This window comes from Gorilla gorilla, chromosome 10 (genome assembly GCF_029281585.2).
Source record: "Gorilla gorilla gorilla isolate KB3781 chromosome 10, NHGRI_mGorGor1-v2.1_pri, whole genome shotgun sequence".
Taxonomy (NCBI): Eukaryota; Metazoa; Chordata; class Mammalia; order Primates; family Hominidae; genus Gorilla; species Gorilla gorilla.
Genome location: NC_073234.2, coordinates 117,104,547 through 117,117,713, shown reverse-complemented (window position 1 = coordinate 117,117,713; position 13,167 = coordinate 117,104,547). Strand labels below are relative to the sequence as shown.

At 39.2% G+C, this 13,167-nt stretch overlaps 1 protein-coding gene across 9 annotated transcripts in view; it reads right to left on the bottom strand.

Moving 5' to 3' along the window:
- Positions 1 to 8,887: 8,887 nt before the first annotated feature.
- MYBPC1 (myosin binding protein C1) overlaps positions 8,888 to 13,167 on the bottom strand; it is a 91,053-nt gene continuing 86,773 nt past the window's right edge. For 5 of the 9 annotated variants that reach the window (XM_055358783.2, XM_055358785.2, XM_055358784.2 and 2 more), the window contains one exon: positions 8,888 to 9,176. In XM_055358783.2, coding sequence (XP_055214758.1) covers positions 9,076 to 9,176 — 101 coding nt within the window. In that variant the 3' untranslated portion in view covers positions 8,888 to 9,075. Of the gene's footprint in view, positions 9,177 to 10,333; positions 10,377 to 12,098; positions 12,158 to 13,167 lie in introns of all 9 variants that reach the window. The other 4 variants (XM_055358789.2, XM_004053754.5, XM_004053755.5 and 1 more) reach the window with 2 other exon arrangements.

Below are 13,167 nucleotides of genomic sequence, written 5' to 3'. Positions count from 1 at the left end.
GTCATAACAAAATACCATAGACTGAATAGTTTAAATAACAGGAATTTATTTCTCACAGTTCTGGAGGCTGGGAAGTCCAAAGTCAAAGTGTGTTTCTTAGTGAGAACTCTCTTCCTGGCTTGCAGATGTCCACCTTCTATGTCTTCACATGGCAGACAGAGAGAGAAAGAGAGGAAGCTCTCTGGTGTCTCCTTATAGAGTCCTTATAAAGGCACTAATCCCATCATGAAGGCCCCACCCTCATGATATCCAATATCCTAAAGGCTCCATCTCCAAATACCATCACATTGTGGAGGATTAGGGCTTCAACATATGAATTGGGGGTGGAGCAGGGGCAGGATACCATTCTGTCCATAACAGCAGGCCATAGGCAAAATACACACAGTATTATTTTACTTATATAAACTTCAAAAACATGTGACTGCACTTTGCAGCTCCCATGTGGCAAAGCTATGAAGAAAAGGAAAAGAATTATAAGTACAATCCTGATAGTGGTTACTCCTGATAGAAAGGAAGGTAAATGCAATTATAGAGGGGCACATGGCAAGTTTCAAAGGTATTGGTAATTTTTTAGAATACAGCTGGGCAAACTACAGCAGCCTAAATGGAATAGAAGTTTATTTTTCCCACATTGATGTCTGGGTAGGCATGGTAGGGCTACATGGCAGCTCGATGGTGTCAGAGACACAGACTTCTTCCATTTTATTAGTCTGCCACCTTTCAGATGTTGCCCTTGTCCTTGTGATCAAAAATGGCTGGCCACAACTCCCAACCAATAGGAAGGGGAAAAAGAGAAGGGGCTGCTATGCCTTCTTCTGAAGGCCATGATCAAAGGTTGCACACATCACTTCTGCTCTCATCCCATTGGCCAGAACCTGGCCACATGGCTGCTATGCCTAACTGTAAAAGAGCCTGCAAATGCAATCTTTAGCCAGACAGCCACCTGCCCAGCTAAAATTTCTTTTATTTGTTTATTTATTTATTTATTTATTTATTTATTTAGAGACAGATTCTTGCTCTGTCACCCAGGCTGGAGTGCAGTGGTGCAATCTGAGCTCACTGCAACCTCTTCCCAGGTTCAAGTGATTCACCTGCCTCAGCATCCTGAGTAGCTGAGACTACAGGCATGCGCCACCACACCCAGCTAATTTTTGTATTTTTAGTAGAGATGGGGTTTCGCCATGTTGGCCAGGCTGGTCTCAAATGCCTGACCCCAAATGATCCTCCCGCTTTGACCTCCTAAAATGCTGGGACTACAGGTGTGAGCCACCACAACCGGCCAAACATTTCTATTATTATTGAAAAGTGAGAGAGTGGGTATTGCGGGGGGCCATCAAGCTGTCTCAATCACAGTTTTTTAACTGAGTAGTAGTAACATGTTCATTTTACTATTATTTATGCAATCTATATAACTATACATCTACATAGATATAGATGGCATATTTGTATATTTTGCAAATATGAAATGTCATAATTTAAAAATAGTGAAAGTAGGCTGGGCGCGGTGGCTCACGCCTGTAATCCCAGCACCTTGGGAGGCCAAGGCGGGTGGATCACGAGGTCAGGAGATCGAGACCATCCTGGCTAACACGGTGAAGCCCTGTCTCTACTAAAAATACAAAAAATTAGCCGGGCGTGGTGGTGGGCACCTGTAGTCCCAGCTACTCGGGAGGCTGAGGCAGGAGAATGGAGTGAACCTGGGAGGCGGAGCTGGCAGTGAGCTGAGATCGCGCCACTGCACTCTAGCCTGGGCGACAGAGCAAGACTCCGTCTCAAAAAAAAAAAAAAAAAGTGAAGGTAATAAATATAGAAACCATTTTTAAACTACTCATCATGCTCTAAATTGATTTTCCCATGTGCTTCTTTGCTGAATTTTTTGAAATTTCAAATTAATTCAAGACATACTAAAGCCATGTTTATTTCTTCTACCTTACCCCACTCTAACATACTCTAATGTCAAAAAAGTATATTAGAGATTTCCTATTATTTTATTTCTTGAATCATGGCTCCCCTCCATTTTCATGGTTTGTTACATAGTGATTTATATACACAATGTTTCCCCCTTATCTTGAATTAACATAGTAGCTCACATTTATGAGTTTCTATCCTATGCCAAGCACTGTTCTAAACATCAGGAGTTATTTCAGTTACTCCTCACAAACACTCTATGAAGTAGACCATTGTTATCCCCATTTTACGGATAAGGAAATTGAAGCACAGTGAGGTTCAAAAACTTACCCATGGCTGCACAGCTAGTATAGTGGTAAAGCCAGGACTCAAGCCCGTGTAGTCTGATTTCAGAGCTTATGTTCCCAACGACTGCAAAATGCCACCTAATAACTTACATGTATTAAATATAGGACTTTAGTGGGTACTTTTGTCAATATGGAACAGTCCAGTTTCTATATATCATGTTGGTTTTGTGCCATTCCAGTCCATTCTAAATATTATGAAAAAAATTATTGTACTAAATTTACTAAAACTAATAAAATATTCCCTTGTTCAGAAGCCTTTGATAAAGTCCAACTTCCCTCACTTGGCATTTGAGGGCCCGGTCTACCTTCCTAGTCTTACCTCCCTAATATCTCTTCCCCAATTCTCCTCCCTAAGTCTCATGCTCCAGCTGTGTGGGCCCATTGGCTGTCCCCAAACCCACTCTCATTTGTTCCCTGTTGGGGAGTACCCTCGATCCCTTATTATTCCTAGCACTCCCGCCATCACTCAGATTCCACACTTAAATTCTGCCTTCTCTAAAATGACCCCTCAGATTCTTCCAGTTTGATCCCTCTTACTCCCACACAACCAGAGCACTTTGTACCTTGTAATGCAGACTATCTTTGTTCAGTTATTTGTGTATTGATCAGCCTCCCTGCCCAGGTCATAGAGTGTCAGACCAAGCCTGCACTGAGTGTGCTCCTCAATGCCTGGCGTCCAGTAGACATCCATCATTTAAAAAATATGTATTTTAAAATGATTACAGACACACAGGAAGTTGCAAAAATAGTACAAAGAATCCCTTGTATGCCCTTCACACAGCCTCCTCCTGTGGTAACATCTTACATTTCCATAGCACAATAGGGATGCATAAATGTTTATCTGATGGTTTAACTAAATTGCATTCCTTTCCCAAAGGAGAAAGAACATCTTGATTTAGGCTCTCAGTTTTCCTACTAGTTCTTTTGTGTAACTTTCACTCATATTTCAAATCTTCCTTAACATCCTCAATCTCTAGGCCAACTTTCCACAAAATATTAAATCATGTCATCTAGGCAGATTAGGCACTGTTGTGTGTGAAATAACCAGTTGGAAGCCCATGGACTTTCATTGGTTTGGAAGAAAGAGTGGGTTGCAATAAGAAATCACCTGGCTAGAGGCCGGGCACAGTGGCTCACACCTGTAATCCCAGCATTTTCGGAGGCTGAGGCAGGCAGATCACTTGAGACCAGGAGTTTGAGACTAGCCTGGCCAAAACGGTGAAGCCCAGTAGCTACTAAAAATACAAAAATTAGCCATGCGTGGTGGCATGCACCTGCAATCCCAGCTACTCAGGAGGCTGAGGCAGGAGAATTGCTTGAACCCAGGAGGCGGAGGATACAGTGAGCCCAGATCATGCCACTGCACTCCAGCATGGGCAACAGAGTGAGACCCTGTCTAAAATAAATAAATAAATAAATAAGTAAATAAATCACCTGGCTAGGCTTGCATTGCAGTAGAGTTTTATCATCAGGGTGTCAAGCTATCTGTGTGAGTGTTTAGAATTCTGAGCCTTAGCTACACAGGCTGGGGTATTTGTGATAAGCATAGTTTTATGGTATAATACTTGCTTTACTTGCTTGGGTTTTATACTTTTATAGTTTTGTACTTTGAGACTCTAAAGTCTAAATTTTATGGAACTATGGTACTTTACAAAATACACGGGTAGATAGTCAGTGTTCAATAATAGATTGACTAAAACCTTTGCTCTCCTCTCTAAAAATGTTTAATTTCCTGGACAAGATCAGAAAACAAAATTTCACAATACAGTCCCTAAGATGTTATAATTGTGCCCTTTATCTGAAATTGCAAAAGCAATTTAGGGTTAAGAAAACTGATTTCCTTCAGAGACACGGTTCTTAGCATTGGGTCCTGTTTATACCCTTTAATCATTTTTTATTTATAATCTTTTTCTGAGTTTATCTTCTACTGCTCTAAAATGCTTTCTATGGTATTGTTTGAGAAGCATTAGAGGGAACATCCTTCCTCAAAAATTCCTTTTTCAGGAACGCAGACATCCCACAGTGAGTTAGCCTTTGAGTTAGGGCTTTTAGGAGTAACAGGTTAAGTTATATTTAGACATTAGGCTAGGTCATTATCAGCAATACCTGGGAGGGGATACATTTATCAGGATGTTTTTCCTCTGGGACAGCTAAGAGAGTGCCTCCAAATAATAGCTAAGCAAGGAACAAGACAGAGAGAGTCTGGAGCATGGCCTCTCCAACATGAGTGAGCACACAAATCACTGGGGATCCTGTTAAAATGCAGATTCTGAACTTAAGGATCTGGGGCAGGGCTAGAAAGTTTTCATTTCTTTTTTTTTTAGATGGAGTCTCACTCTTGTTGCTCAAGCTGGAGTGCGATGGCACGATCTTGGCTCACTGCAAACTCCGCCTCCCGGGTTCAAGTGATTCTTCTGCCTCAGCCTCCCGAGTAGCTGGGATTACAGTCACGCGCCACCACGCCTGGCTAATTTTTGTACTTTTAGTAGAGACGGGGTTTCGCCATGTTGGCCAGGCTGGTCTCCAACTTCTGACCTCAGGTGATCCGCCTGCCTCGGCCTCCCAAAGTGCTGGGATTACAGGCGTGAGCCACCGCGCCCGGCAGAGAGTTTTCATTTCTAAGAAGCTCTCAGGTGGTCAGCTGAGTAAGCTGAGTCCCAGGTGGTCAGCTGAGTAAGGAGGGACTTGCACACAGTCTTAGGAGGCTTGGGTGGAGGAACCACTCTGAGCTCTCTGGCTCTCAGGCCTTCAACTACACCTCCAACCTTCCTAGGTTTTGTGGGCAGCAAATCATGGGATGTCTCAGCTTCCATAATTCCATGATGAATACCTTATAATTAATCTCTTTCTAGATTTTTTGTTCTTTTTATTTCCTCTTTTCCCTTTCCATTCCCTCCCCTTTCCTTCCTTCCGTCCCTCTTCTTTGCTTCCTCTCCTACTGGCTGTTCCTCTGAAGAACCCTAATATAATAGCCAAGTTATAGCCTTGAAGACTGAAAGGCCCCAGGTCCACGCTTGTCAGGGATGTTTCAGAGTCACCTGTCCTTGAGTGAACCATACTGGGTTTGACCATTAAACTAAAAGAACTGCTTTTGCTTGTTCTATGGGTGACTTTTTTATAAAGTGTAATACAACGACAGGCATCTCTGCAGTCACCAGTGTAGATTGAAGACCAGAGGCCTTTCCTTCTCTCCATTTTCTGGGCACCAAGAAAGATTCCTGTTGACTCTGGAATCTGAATCCCCAAACAGGACAGAGAATTTCTCAATCTCCCTAGCTAGTGGAGAGCTCAGAGTTACATTTAATCTGATTTAGAAAAGTGAAGTAATATGGTAAGTCCTGTTCTCCATCCTAGCATGATACACACATTGATAATAACGAACACATAAACCACACTACCCAGCTTCTGCATTGTTATAGTGCTCTCTTATACCTGCATCCTGCCTTGTTTATATGTTCCCTCTGTATACTAGTCTTACACATTATAAATTACTTGAAGGCATGAAGTACCTCTTTTTTTTTCTTTTTTTTTTTTTTGAGATACGGTCTGGCTCTGTTGTCCAGGCTGGGAGTACAGTGGTGCGATCTCAGCTCACTGCAATCTCCACCTCCTGGGTTTAAGCTATTCTCATATATCAGCCTTCTGAGTAGCTGGAACTACAGGTGCGTGCTACCACACCTGGATAATTTTTTGTAGAGATGGGGTTTTGTTATCTTGACCAGGCTAGCCTTGAACTCCTGCACTCAAGTGATCTGCCTGCCTTGGTCTCCCAAAGTGCTGGGATTACAGACGTCAGCCACCACGCCCAGCCTCAAGTACCTTTATTTATCAAGTTGCAAGCTAAATCCATTACAGTGCCATGCAGATATCAGACATTCAATAACTCATTTGTTGAGCTGAATAGTGCTTCAGAATTTATTCTAAAAATGAATGGTTAAGGGCATATTACCTTGTTCCAATGTCTCTTAGAATTAATTTTTTTCTACTTTGATATTAATTTAGATGAGAACATTCATTAAGCCTTCTTTTAAGGTAAATAAAGAAACGTGAGCCTTAAAAAAATTTTTTTTTTTTGAGACAGGGTCTCACTTTGTTGCCCAGGCTGGAGTATAGTGGTGCAATCTTTGCTCACTGCAACCTCCACCTCCCGGGTTCAAGCTATTCTTGTGCCTCAGCTTCCCAAGTAGCTGGGACTACAGTTGTGTGCCACCACGCCCAACTAATTTTTGTATTTTTAGTAGAGACAAGGCTTCACCATGCTGCATAGCTGGTCTCGAACTCCCGGCCTCAAGTGATCTGCCCACCTCGGCCTCTAAAAGTGCTGGGATTACAGGCGTGAGCCACCATGCCCAGCCTAAAATTTTTAATGAATGTTTAGTTCCCCAAAAGAATTTTTGGTAAATTCCTGTGATATGTAATTTTTTAATAGAGTGAAATTTAAACAAAATTATAGAAAAACCAATAGTAATGATAGCTTCTGATATTTTTTGCTCTTTGCAGTTTCACAATAGACTTTTTCTTCCTTATTAGAACTTTGCAGTGTATGTGTACCCTTAATATAAGGAAAGATTATATGTAGAAAAGTAACATTATCTAGTACAAAATATAATTAAAGAGCCTAAGTCATAAGTGGAGAACCAAAATTCAGCAGGGAGGTTTTACAGTCTCTTTTAGGCTATGTAAAACCATACACATATAAGCAGCCTAACTAGCTTGGCCAATGTCTTGGCAAAAGTGTTCAGTGAGTATTTGAGTTAAGCAGCCAGCTCAGCTGCTGCGCTATGGCTAAGACCCAGCAGCTGGGCTGCAGGGACCATGTTGATTGGGTTTGCCACATTGTCATTTCTTTGGTTTGTACATAGACATAAGGTTTTCCTGTCTTTATAGATGAGCCAGACTTCCTTTATGTTAAAATACCTTAACCAATACTGTGCACGTAGCTTTCTTGATTAAAATTGGTGTTTACCACATATGTTTATTGCGGCACTACTCACAATAGCAAAGACTTGGAACCAACCCAAATGTCCAACAATGATAGACTGGATTAAGAAAATGTGGCACATATACACCATGGAATACTATGCAGCCATAAAAAATGATGAGTTCGTGTCCTTTGTAGGGACATGGATGAAGCTGGAAACCATCATTCTCAGCAAACTATTGCAAGGACAAAAAACCAAACACCGCATGTTCTCACTCATAGGTGGGAGTTGAACAATGAGAACACTTGCACACAGGAAGGGGAACATCACACACTGGGGCCTGTTGTGGGGTGGGGGCGGGGGGAGGGATAGCATTAGGAGATATACCTAATGTAAATGATGAGTTAATGTGTGCCGCACACCAACATGGCACATGTATACATATGTAACAAACCTGCACGTTGCGCACATGTACCCTAGAGCTTAGAGTATAATTAAAAAAAATATAAAAAAATCAACGGGTTATAGAAATAAAAATAAAATAAAATTGGTGTTTACACAGGGATTGCACACAATATTATTCTGGAGTTTTTGGGAGCATGGGAGCATAGGAGCAGGGGTGATAGCCAATGTTCTTAACAACCAGTAAGGCAACATCACCAACCAATTTCAACAGAGATATATAGAGCCAACATAGTTTGGACATAAACTAGACTTTCTCTTGTTCTCAAATGTACTGCAACGACCTGAATCATTCACCCTTCCCTTTACGAGCCCAACATCAACCCAGATCCATGACCACCATAGAACTTCCCAGCTAAAATCTGGAAAGAAAAAAGAGCAGATATGTTTAAAATGTCATCCAAAGAAGCCATGGGCCCACCAACAAGTCACAATATATTTAGCTCCTGCAACAAAAGACCAAAAAGAAAAACAGAGGGGAGGCAAGGGAATAAACAGTAATGCTGTGGTACCTTACAGTTCGATTCTACTCCCTTAACTGAAACTTTATATCAGGAAGAGTAAAGGAAGTTGCTGAAAATATTATGGGTTAGTATAAATGTTTCTTAGCTGCTAGATTTTGTAATAAAGGTTTCTATCAAATTGAATGGATACCATCAGCAAACCCTAACTCTGTAATAGGTCTGTTGTCTGTAACAGCCCTCTGTCACTATGACTAGCTGTTTTGGCAGAAGCTCTGGCAGATTTGGCCAAGATGCCTTGCTAGAGACACAGGGAGGGCAGACCTGGGTTGAGGGGCATGCTGGCTCCCAGCCTTTAGCCTCAGTTTTGTGTCTCGGCATACAACCCTAAATGCATGAATGAATATTGTATCATTTCATCACAAACACTTCAGATTTGTTGTACCATCCCTTCTACTGAGAAAATTTGTTTGAAAGTTAGACTTTTAAAAATGTTTTATTGCATTCAAATAAGAAAAAAAGGCACAGATCCTGGTGTGAAGCAGGCCTGTATGAAATCAACAACTCCGCTTTGGTTAGAAAAATCTATTAGATCAAGAGAAAGATGGGTTTCCAAGATCCAGTCGTGGTGCATTGTGTTATGTTTTTTACTCTGAGAGGAAAAAAAAAGCATTTATAGCCTACCATTTAAACAAAAATAACTGCTTTTGCTTATTCTATGACTTGCATTTTTGTAAAGTATAATACAGTGAGCAGAGATAATAATGACCAAAGTGCTGACTTCAAATGAGATTTTGTTTGCAATTTTTAATTAAGCAATCTGGGCAAACTTTTTTTTTTTTTTTTCTCTTCAACATTAGGAGGAAAGAAAAAGACCACACTTGGGGGCCTGGTGGGAAAACAGAAAATGCTTTTTCTCATTTCAACCAGATTTCAAAGCAGCAGAGTGCAGAGAGACAGTAGCCAGGCCCTCCCTCAGTATTCCTCAGGATTGCTTGAGTGTAAGTCTCGCAGATATGAATCAATTATGTTTGGAGGTACGCCTTGCAAGAGGAGTCTGCAGAAGGAGAGCCCACCTAGAGAGGACCAAAAGGAAAACAGACAAATCAAAACCATCTACCTGAAAAATCGCTGAAACAATACTTCTCGACTAGCTGCCTGAAAATGTGACTAATCATGTTCCCATTAGTTACAAAGATTCATTCAGTCTCTACTTGGAAAATCTTCTCCTGGATTTAGTACATTTAGAATTTAAAGCACTTGGCATCTAGAAGGAAAAGCAAGTTCCCAGTAGAACCACAGCAGTTTTTCCCCTACTATTGTTCAATCTTCATTTAAATTCCCAAGTGGTTGGAAAGTATTTATTGCTCTTTGAGAGGTTTTGTGATTCCTCATAGATGATTTAAATGTTCTGACTGAATAGCAGAATAAATGCATACCACATTATGGATCAGTGGGAAGATCTGCTTCCAGTTTGTTAATGTTCTTTTTAATTAGGCACAGAGAGTTTTGATTCAAGCACATTAGAAAAGATAAAAACTACTCCCTTTAACTTTGGCCATTTATGCATGTCAAAAGCACAAAAATTGGAAATATTTTGTTAAAATTATAATAATAAGACTGGTCCAATACTTTCTGAAGGTGCGAGAAACACCTACCAACATTTCATACCTACCTTCTGAGTTTCTGAATTATATTAAAAAAATAAAAGTACCCTTCAAGAGAGAATCCATGAAACCACAAAAATTCATGGTCCTTTAGTGAAGTGCTTTACTACTTGCTAATAAATTCACGTCCAGACAAAGCAGCATGCCATTTGAACATTCTTAAAAACTTCTTTAATGCAAATTTGAGAAAGTCATTCTCCTTTTTTTAAAAAAACAACTCAAGTCACATATTGGTAGAAATGATGCCACTTATGTACATGTCCATTCCTTGATGCAAATAATTCAGAATGCTTGGGTATCACCCATTTTTGTCTACATTAAATGCTTTCATTCATGCTCTACTGCATTCAACAACTTGCTTCATGTCAATAGGAGACTGCTGTGATGGATAAGTACTAGCTGTTAATTTCAAGACAGTGAAATACAAATTAAAACTACAAAGTTAGGGATTTAAAATAAGTCTATTTTCATTGGATTACGTAATGAAAATCATGCCATACTCCACAGGCTTGGTATGGCTTATGACAGTCATAAGCTTCATATGCCAAAACCATATGAAAGCTTACCTTAGATGATATTATACATTCAAAAATCCTTATTGTGCAACGACTAAGGAAAAGAGAAAGAGGGAGAGAGAGAGAAGTCGTAAGCATTAATAAAGTGCTAACACCAAAGTTGAGTACTTGTTGGATGAAATTATGGTCATGATTATGAAGAGGTGATTTCATTAATCCTTAGTCATGTAAAAGATGTAGGAAAATAGAAGCACATGAAATGAAGGGTGGGGATCCAGTCACGTCAAAAGGATCATTAATATGTAAAACATTTATTAATATGCACAACTACTTTGCCTGAATAGGTGGCAAAGTCATTCTGATTGTATAGTGAATATCTATGGTAAAAGCTTCCAAACCATTAGCTTAAAACAAATACAAAAACCAAAACCCTACAACATATATATATCGTGTTTTTCAACAAAAGAAAAACATAGACAATAGACAAAGTGTTAGTGTACATATATATATGTTGAAATTCTAAAAGGCAAAATTATCAAGTACAAATATTAGACTAGTGTATTCTATAATATTGTATTCTGCATGGAATATATATGACCGATCTAAATAGACACAAAACCTTATGTTACAAAGCTATTCTATATACAATCTACAAAGCTTTCAAAAAAGAACCTTACTTTTTTCCTCTTTTGAAAGCTGTTATTATCTCTGGAAACTCACAAAACAAATATTGTAAACTCAGGCATAGATCTACATTATCAGGGTTTTTATCAGGTTGCATACCCAGCTGCAAAAAACTCTTAATTTGCAATTCCAAATGGGGGTGAATCACATATATATGATAGAACTCATTTATTGCTTGATACATTTTGTAATAGAGCCTGGAATTTTCTTTCCTTTTAAGTTCATAAACGTGAAATAATTTGAGTCCCCATGAAAATGTCCAAAATCTTCAACAGATAGATGGGTTACAGATATTCTACTTGTGAATTTGTAATGGGAATATTTTAAATATGTAAGTTTCCCAATTTATTATTTTTATTTTTTATTTTTTTGAGACAAAGTCTCACTTTGTCACCTAAGCTGGAGATCTCGGCTCACTGAAGCCTCCTCGACCTTCCAGATTCAAGTGATCCTCCTGCCTCAGCTGCCTAGCTGTAGCTAGGACTACAGGCATGTGCCACCACACCTGGCTAAGTTTTGTACTTTTTGTAGAGATGGGAGTTTGCCATGTTGCCCAATCTGATCTTGGACTCCTGGGATCAAGCGATCCACCTACCTCAGCCTCCCAAAGTGCTGGGATTATAGGCGAGAACCATCACGCCCAGCCTCTAAATATTGGATCTATTTTTGTATCCTCTTTCCATAAAAAATGCTCAGAACATCAAAAAAAAATGTTTGAAATGTTCAGTTCTCTGAATTGCATCATGAATGTAAGGAAACTATGCTGTAAACTATCTTTAAAAAAGTCTCTCTACATTTAAAAAATGAAAATATTAAAGAAATATTGATACCCAAGTTTTGATAGTCTTATTATATAAAACGAGATCATCTTCAAATGTAGCTTTCTGGCTTTATTCATGGAGACCTGTGGTATGGTATGTAGCTTTCTGACAAAACTTAGTTTCTACATTACTTAATATCCTTGAATAATTTGGCCTTCCTTGTTCATGGCATAAGCACTGTATGCCATGAGCTGCTAAGGGGTACACTTAAAAGCAAATGAGAAAGTCAAGCTTTACATGCAAGGTGCATTTTCATGTAAGAGGAATGGAACGGAAAGTAGAATATCCAGTGGGATATAAACTTTTTAAACCTGTTGCTGCCCCTCCAGGAAGACTGGTTGTCCAGGGGTATTTACTCCTTGATATATCACTGCAGAATCAGAATATTTGTACCAGTATTTATTTATTCTCAGTTGACATTCTTACCTTTTTTCACAACTCAACTTGATTCAAGTTACCTATTATCAGAGTAACAGTCTGATGATAAACAATTTCAGCTTTACTTTTAGGACCAAAAGCTTTTATCAATATATCACAATTGATACTTCATTACAAACTTATGTACTAGAATACATTATTCTTTTTATCAAATTTAATTACTGTACCATTTACTACATTTTCACTAAAAAGAATATATCATGTATATGTATAATACTATTCGCTTTTAAGAAGGGCCCCAAATATTATTCCATTTGTTAAAGCATCATTTTATATCATTAACAACATTCAGCTAGTTTCAAAGCATAAATAAGTGGTACTTTTTTTTTTTTAGTTTTTGTTTTTTGGGGGGATATTGAAACAAAAGCATCAACAATACTTTGGAACTAATAAGGCTAGCAGTTTAGAAACCAGATGACTTGCAATTATGAACTTAATAATCATTTAAAGCCAATAAAGCAGCTAAAAATGTTTAAATTTGTAAGGGTTATCTCAATAGTAAGGCTTGAAATTTTCTAAGAATATTATCTGCCTTATATTTGTGAGAAAAAAAATCAAATCTTTTTCCTTTCACTCAATTATGAATTGTAAAAGAAAGAATACAGCTTTAAAAAGTTGTAAGAGGAAAGCAGCGGGTGCAGTGGCTCACGCCTATAATCCCAGCACTTTGAGAGGCCAAGGCAGATGGATTGCTTGAGGCCAGGAGTTTGAGACCAGCCTGGCCAACATGGCAAAAACCCGTCTTTACTTAAGATACAAAAATAAGCTGGGTGTGGTGGTGCATGCCTGTAATCCCAGCAACTCAAGAGGCTGAGGCATGAGAATTGCTTGAACCCAGGAGGCAGAGGTCGCAGTGAGCTGAGATCGCACCCTTCTACTCCAGCCTGGGTGACAGAGCAAGACCTTGTCTCAAAAAAAAAAAAAAAAAAAAAAAAATATATA